The sequence below is a fragment of the Echeneis naucrates genome, chromosome 8 (genome assembly GCF_900963305.1).
Source record: "Echeneis naucrates chromosome 8, fEcheNa1.1, whole genome shotgun sequence".
Classification (NCBI taxonomy): domain Eukaryota; kingdom Metazoa; phylum Chordata; class Actinopteri; order Carangiformes; family Echeneidae; genus Echeneis; species Echeneis naucrates.
This window is the reverse complement of record NC_042518.1, coordinates 17,370,473-17,378,628: the sequence shown is the minus strand read 5'-3', so window position 1 is coordinate 17,378,628 and position 8,156 is coordinate 17,370,473. Positions and strand designations below refer to the sequence as shown.

At 39.5% G+C, this 8,156-nt stretch overlaps 1 protein-coding gene across 2 annotated transcripts; it reads left to right on the top strand.

The window, feature by feature from the left end:
* The first annotated feature begins 621 nt into the window (after nucleotides 1-621).
* Nucleotides 622-7,603, top strand: LOC115047585 (complement C1q tumor necrosis factor-related protein 1). 2 transcript variants are annotated; one of them, XM_029508615.1, is made up of 3 exons: nucleotides 2,969-3,051; nucleotides 5,115-5,318; nucleotides 5,805-7,603. In XM_029508615.1, exons 2-3 carry the CDS (start codon nucleotides 5,123-5,125, stop codon nucleotides 6,353-6,355), a joined length of 747 nt encoding a protein of 248 aa, XP_029364475.1. In that variant the 5' UTR covers nucleotides 2,969-3,051; nucleotides 5,115-5,122; the 3' UTR covers nucleotides 6,356-7,603. The 2 variants fall into 2 exon arrangements, with proteins under 2 accessions (XP_029364477.1, XP_029364475.1); XM_029508617.1 differs by lacking the exons at nucleotides 2,969-3,051; nucleotides 5,115-5,318 and adding an exon at nucleotides 622-670.
* The last annotated feature ends 553 nt before the right edge of the window (nucleotides 7,604-8,156 follow it).

The following is an 8,156-nucleotide window of genomic DNA, read 5'->3' as shown; positions in this document are numbered from 1 at the left end:
CGCAAAAAGACATCCTTTGCCTTCCCCAATATGAATCCAATATAAATTCTGTAGGGAGTTATATATTTAGCCTGTGCTATGTTGGGTGTATCCTGCCTCCTGCACCTAAATGAAAGGATGGATTTGCACTTGAATGTGACAGACCAATGAGCATGCCTCAGTGATGATCCAAAAATATAAATAGGGTTGACTTCAAGAGCATTTAGTCCTGCAAGAAAAGGGTCTGACATATGAACTTTATCAAATAAACAAACTTATATTTCAATGATTTAGTTTTTCACCGGAAAGCAAACAAATATGCTAACCAAGCTAAGTTAATTGGTTGTGAGATTTCTGTATAAGACAAACAGAAGGAATCTCAGTCTTTTCCTTTAAACCTTATTCCTTTACTTTTTAATTATTCCAAAAGGAAAATAAATACATTTGCTGAAACCTATTACTTTAGACAGTGTTTAGACAAAAAACAAAAACAGAAGGATAACCAGGGCAGCACGGTTAGCGCTGTCGCCCCCCACAATAAGAAAGTCGTGGGTTCGGTTCCCAGCTTGGGTCCTTTCTGTGCAGAGTTTGCATGTTCTCCCTGTGTCTGCGTGGGTTTCCTCCCACCGTCCAAAGACATGCATGTATAGGTTAACTGCAGACTCTAAATTGAACGTAGGTGTGGTCCAGGGTGTACCCCGTCCCTCACCCGATGTGAGCTGGGATTGGCTCCAGCAGCCCTGTGACAAGGATGAAGATGAGTGAGAAGGAATCCATTTTCTACACAAAATTTTGGTTTGGCTGTGAAAATGAGAACTAATTAAAGGCATCATTCTTTTCATACAATGAGTTCTCAGTTGTCTGCTGATGTAAATATATAAATATAATCAACAGCAACACAGAGACATTGTTAGGTTATATAGCAACATGACAACCTGCAAGAGCAATTATCTCATCAAAATGCATTAGGCTCTTAAAATAGATTATTGCCTTAAATGTAGTACATGTTAAATTACAGTCCTTTGTAATTATATGGGCTACTCACTTTGTGAACCAGCATGTTGTGTGTTTTTTCTTGAGCAAAACCACAGAAATGCTTTGAGGTCTAAAATTTCAAAAACTCACCCCTGGTATCCAAATTTGAGTGCAATTCCCCATAATTATGTCAACCACTAACAGTATGTTGTTTTATTGTTTTTTTTATTTTTATTTTTTTTTATTTTTTTTCGTCTTTTTGGGGGGATGAGACAAAAAAAGAAGAAGAAAAAAAATCCTGCCGGTGGCCCCTGAAGTCTCCAGTCTGTTTAATGAGCTGTAAAAATAATATCATGATGTACACTGACCACACCCAGGTGTCTCAGAGCAAGTTAAGGGTGCTCAAACAGTTAGACAAAGGAAACACAGTGCAGTCATAAAAAGTGAAGGCTCGCCAGAGAAGGATTATGAAGGGGTGACAAAGTTATGAGCTGCCTCAGGAAATGAAGGTCTGATACAGCTGATAGTAAACGTTTAGAGGAAGTTGGCATCGACTGCAACTGTATCTGGTGATAGTTGACATTGACCAGAAAAACAGAAGAATGCTCTTCTTATGTAATGGTAGAACAGTCTATGAAACCTCAACTCTCCAGACCCAAAGGCAGTAATGTTCAGCAGCTGTGCTTATGCTTCACATGTGCACAGATCTTGGTCAACACTCCACTTGTCCTCTAGCTATATGTCCTGTATGAAAACAAAAGCAACCTGGGCCATAAAATAGTTAACCAGACTTATTTCACATACCTCTCTATCTTCTGCAAGGGTTTGATGAGGCTTTTTTAATTATTATTATTATTATTATGACTAAGTTGTTGCTGTGTCTGTACACTGGAGCAGTGGCTGCAGGGGCTGGTTGAAGAAAGCTATTTCTCCGATGTTTGCTTCTCATCATGTATTTCATAGCTATGATCTCTAAAGAAAAAATAAATCGATAATTTCTACGTTAATTGTTAATGGCTGAAACAAGAGGCTTGACGCAGCTTCAAGTTACAGTCTGACATTTTTTGGAAAACACCACACCCATTTTCTGGGAAAATAAATAAATAAAGAACTGGCCTTCTTCTAATTTTATGTTAAGCTAAGATAATCTACTGGCAGTGGGCCCATCTCTGCAGGAAATCAAATGCCGCACTGTTTTTAGATAATGAAAGAAACAACATTCAAGGAGCTATTAAAAAGTTTTGGTCATTAACATTCACAGCTGTTATCAAGAGGCATCCCTGTATTTACAAGAAGTTATAATACAAAGATAGAATTATGTATCTAATTTATACATATGCACACACACATAGGCATGATCGGCAATTCTGTGCACACATAATACGATTTTTTTTTCTCTATTAATCTTATTTATCTTTGTGTGTATGTATGGAAGGTGTCTCATCATGATTTGAGCCCAATCACGGGCGCACACAGACACACACTTCCACGTCTTCTTGAGCCAGAGCTCTGGAGGGTCCCATTAATATCCTACATTTTTTTCTTTTTTTCTTTTTTTTTATTTCTCACTCCTCTCCCTTGCTGTCTATCTCTTTCTCTACCTCACCCTGTCCCCGTATGTTTCTCTCTCTCTCGCTCTCTCTCTTCCTCTCTCTGTCTATGTCTATGTCTCTCTGCCCTTGCAGCTGTAGCAGATAGGGAAGGAATTCCGCACAGCGGAAATACAGACCAGGGGGCAAATGAACAGGATTTTCCATGACTTTAGAAATAAATCCCCTCAGTCATTTCAGAATTAGGGTACACGTGCACGTTTATGTTGTTGTTGTTGTTGTTGTTTTGTTTTTTGTTTTTTTCTCGAAGCAGTTTTGACAGCTGCACAGTTTCCCTCTTTTATCCATGTTTTATAGGGTTTTACTGTCAAATAAACGGACAGACAGTTTTTTGCCACGGCCCGTGTGAAACTAGGAGGGCTTTATTAAGGAGGCATCCTACAACTCACAGTGAGAGAGAGACACAGAGCGGAGCAGGGAGAGAGAGTCAGCCTCAGGACTGTCCCCTTCCTCAGCGGACTGAAGGGACTGCAGAGAAGTGACCGAGGTGAGATCCATTCAGACACCAATGTCAGTTTCAAGTTGTTTTTGCTTGTGTTTTTATTTTTGTATTTAGGAATTTTTTTTTTTTTTGATCAGCATCGACACTCGGTTACACTATACCACAAATATACAACCAGGGGCATGGAAACCTGCAACATACACGAGTTGTAATGTGTCCATTGCTGCAGCTCATGCGTTTACCGATAAAACTAGACCTTTAAGATTAAACACAAAATACAATGTATTTGCTATTTTTATCAAGATAAATACATGAATAAAAATTTGATTTGTGTGTGAGTTTCAGTAAGGGTTTGCATTAAAAGCAGTTATGTGATGTCCCTGGTCTGTGTGTAAGTCATATCACACACATTGAGTGACCGTATGTGTGAAATCTCTGAAGAAGTGTCATACAAGCTATGCTCAGCCAAATACCCAGACTGAAAACAATTGAAAGTGCTGCAAACAATTCATCTGTATCTTCTCTGATCATTTTGCATCTTTCTGCGCAAATGTTAAGAGCTACTTCAAACAAACAATACAGCAGTGGGTGCCACTGATGTCATGTCCTCTGTTTCTATCCTCCTGTCAGTGTGAAGAGAAGCAAATACTGGAGGAGTGATGCTGCCCAGAAATGAAGTTGATCTGAAACTTTTTGCTCTCTTCATAATGGGACAGTTTATCATATATGATCTTAACATTTGAAATATCTCTGTTTGCATGTGGTCGTCTATGTAGAATCTATATCCCCAGGCCTGTCAGTAAGGATCCAGCTGTCCTGTGTAAACACAGCAGCAGACACTGTTCCTGAGAGACCAGCCGATCGCTGTAGTCTGGCAGACAGCCACAATTTTTCCACAGAAAAATTCTCAGTTGGCTCTTGTCTGGAAAAAAGGCCCTCCATGGCCTTTTTTGGGTTAAACACACTATTGTGAGAGAACAAACATCTTGAGCTGATTGTTGATGAACTGTGGGCTATGTGGACAGTCAATTCTCTGGTCAATTACAATCCATATCGCCCCAACCTTCGCTCATTTTTATGTACATTTCTAGGCTTTTGTGGATTTCGGCAAGTCTTCAAGGCACCATTTGACCATTCAGAGCCTGTATGGACACTGTCTAGTATTTTACAGCCAGGGAATGTCATTCTCAATACAATCCATGTTCAGTATTTTGTCTGGCTCATGGCTTCAGATTTTTCTTTCTTTTTTCCACTGCTCTGGGAATGACATCTAGTTCACCCAACAGTCATTTTTCTAAACAGCTGCTGAACAAATCATATTTGGCCACGTTACATAAATTGAATACTATGCTTCCACTGTGGGGGCAGCTGGCTTTTTATTTTGATTTATGTAGACTAATGACATCAATACTGCTTATTAAATGTTGTAGAACACACTGCCAAGTAGAATTCAGTAACCTGGAAGGTGCACATTGATCCTTTGTTTGAAGCTTGACACTTTCAGATCACTGTATTACTACTCAGATATGATGGGTCTGGGCTCTGGGTATGAGTCTGCGACTGAGCACCTTCTCACTAGCTAGCTACATGCAAACTGAGAAGCAATATTTGATGAAGACTTGGATTGTTAATTCATATAGTCTGTATTTTTCATTGCTGTTTTTGAGCACTCACTCTCTAAAGGGAAATGCCCATTTTAATATCAGGGCACACCTACATCTGTGCAAATACTCCACCAAAGAAGCTCCTGTGCTGTGCTATTTTGTGGCTGAATAACTGCTACAGTGAGGCCTTGCTGCTACCCAAGTTGATGGTGATTGGTTTAAAGAAATGAAAACAAGCCACGGGGTTTTTCCCTGAAAGCAGAATGATAATGTGTGCAACCAGGCCACTGTCCAACACCAATACTGTGGAGATAGCTCTGGCTGTTTGAGACTGTTGTATAACTGACCAAGATAAACTTGCAGATGGTCAAGTGGAATAAATGAGCAGGTCATCAGGATCCAGATCCAACGGCAGAAATGCTTAAAATGTTGGAAACTAAAGCAATGTAGAATTTCAAGGCTTTTCTCAGCTATCTGATATTTTCCGCTGTTGTTACTCGACAGGTGCAGCTATGTTGGGAGTCCTCATCTTCCTGTGCCTTCCCTCTTTGGTGGCCCTTGTGCCTCCCCCAAGTGCTCCCCCTGCCCTCTGCATGCAGTGCTGTGATGGCCTTGAACCAGCAGAGGGCAGTGGAGCTCAGCCACCCATTGAAGATTTTGCACATGTGCCAGAAGTCCGCACATACATCAACATGACCATCCTCAAAGGTACTCAGACAATAATTCTGGCTGGTTTAGACTTCCACGTACGCTAGCTCCAACAGTGTCAGCCGCATTTTAGCAAGAGTAGCCTATTCAGGCTTACTTTCCTGCAAGGTTTAAAGTATAAGAGGGTGATAGTAGAGTAGGCTGTGTGTTTCTCTGAGCACACATGACTCTCACCATTTAGACAGATTCAGCAACTTTGGCTTCCTCCTTCACTATCCTGAAATTGAAAAAAAAAAAAAAGTCTCCTCTCAGACTTGTCAAACTCATAGATTTTTGTATGTGACAATAAGAAAAAAGCTCCTGTGCCTTGTGTCTTGTCCTGAGCGACATTCTTTATTGTTTAAAGAAAGTCCCAGGCCTAACACTACAAGTGGACACCAAAAAACATGTTATTTTAATTTGATCTGACTCTGGGAGGAAATCAAACTTCTTTTCACCCTTTCTTTTTTTATTCTGTATGTAATTCTCTCTAATTATTTTGTGTAGGTGACAAAGGAGATCGTGGCGACAGAGGGACTCCAGGTAAAGTTGGACCTGAAGGTCCTCCAGGCTTAATGGGACCTACTGGCCCAAAAGGTGCAAAAGGCCAGGCAGGTCTCCCAGGGGACCCATGCAAAATCCAACACTCTGCCTTCTCCGTTGGCCGTCGCAAATCCCTCCACAGCCTGGAGTCTTACCAGGCACTGGTGTTTGACACAGTCTTTGTCAACCTTGATGGCCACTTTGACATGTTCAGTGGAAAGCTCCTCTGCCAAATCCCAGGGATCTACTTCTTCAATGTGAACGTCCACACATGGAATTTCAAAGAGACATATTTACATGTCATGCACAATGACAGAGAGCAGGCCATCGTGTATGCCCAGCCCAGTGACCGCTCCATCATGCAGAGTCAGAGCCTGATGTTACAGTTGGAGCTGAACGACGAGGTGTGGGTCCGACTGTACAAGAGGGAGAGGGAGAATGCGATTTACAGTGATGATGTAGATGTGTATATCACTTTTAATGGGTACCTGATCAGAGCCAGTGTGGAGGAATAAAGAATAAATGAAGGGAGACAAACTGACGATGTGACTGTTGAGCTCAGTAATATGGAGAGCAAACAGCTCATTGCTTTAACTTTAAACTTTAGATAAAAAGATAATATGCATGCTCCTACAGAGAGCCAGAACCACAACTGTTGGAGAAAATTGAATACATTCATCATTCCAATGCAAGGGCCAGAATCTGTGCATTCATTTTCTTAATATCTTTGATGTCATAACAACAACAAAAATGCATTTGTCAATATTCAGCATAATAAGATTATTGATTTAAAAAAAATATTTCTCATGCATTGGTTTCTTTTAGTGACAGAAAATTCAAACTGAAAGATGGCTTATATTTAGTATTGTCACTCTATATGATGAACAAATGAAGTAAAGATTTATGTAGCATATAATAGAAGAAGAAGTGAACCAAAACATTGGTCACAACAATCTTGTATGTGGTGCTAAAACATGGTGCTAAACTAACTTTAGATGCTGGCTTTGAGCCTGAGTGTCGCAACACAGTGAGATTTCTTCCTTTGACCTGACTTTGACTGATTTGTGTTTTGGTACTTTCAAATGTTTGGGGCCATATGAAAGTCAAAACAATATCTGGTAATTACCATTGTTCTGAGGGTCAGGACACAATGATATTTCACAAAACAGAAAGTTGTTACCTTAGAATTTAGCAAACCAAATATTCGGTAAAAAACAACCTTACTTAAATCTGCAGTCATTTATTTGCAGTCAGTTGTGGGCTGCAGAGTTACTCTGGTTACTTGGTGAATTGTCACATATCCACTTGTTTTGTTACTTTGCACCATACCCAGAGAAAAATATCTGTCTCCTTTTAGAAGAACTACATGCTGTGAAATGAAAATGAAAAATGACACTGGGTGAATCAAAGCTCTTAAGCTGCTGGCTGTAAAAGCAAAAATAATGAACTGACAGATGAGAGATTTTAGAGCTGAAGGGAACTCATATTAGTCATCTGATCAATTGATCAAGAGCAGCTTTATGTCCAACTGATCCACAGGAGGACAGCATTATGTGAGGCCAAGAATAAATTCCCTTAATTCCCACCACTGTTAGTACCATTCGAAAGTGAGCACACATGGATTTTACTTGGTTGGAGGTTTCCAACCAAGTAAAATTACTTGTGTTGAATTCCTTAAAGAAAACAAATGGGTTTCTGTTTAACTTTAAAATAACTTTAAATGAAAAAAAAAAAAAAGAAAAGCACTAAGTAAACCACCTTAACCACAAAACACAATGTATTTCCACAACAGCTAATCCCCCACTGATTCACTGCTCATGACTGCGTTTGCTAAAACAGAATTAAATAAATAAATAAAAAATTACCTAGCAAACATTATTGTTTATCCAAAGATGACATGATCTCATTTTGAGAATTGGGTACCCCGTCCCTCGGCCGATGTGAGCTGCGATTGGCTCTTTCAGCCCTGTGACCCGGATGAAGGTGAGTGAGTGGATAGTTGATTATCGCCGCTTACATTCACCTACAGTGTGCTACATTCAATAGCACATGTTTGGTTCACCTCAAGTAAAGGTTTAAAGATGTTGTGGTTTGGTTTAGGGGTATCCGAATTTGTACAACAAAATTATTCTAGGCATCAGTTTGATAAATTATCATAATTTTTATATGGATAGGATAGAATTTTTATCAGGATATATACTTGTTTTCATTGTCCAAAATAAATAAAGATAAATGTATGTAAATGAAATCATTATATGTTCAACTGAAAAATAATGGACATTCACACATATATTTCACACGAACACGTGTATTAAA

What these genes read in the sequence shown, in the direction of transcription:
- LOC115047585 (XM_029508615.1), top strand. Translation starts at nt 5,123, where the DNA reads ATGTTGGGAGTCCTCATCTTCCTGTGCCTTCCCTCTTTGGTGGCCCTT. An exon ending in CAACATGACCATCCTCAAAG is followed by an intron (nt 5,319 to 5,804) that starts GTACTCAGACAA and finishes TATTTTGTGTAG; the next exon opens with GTGACAAAGGAGATCGTGGC.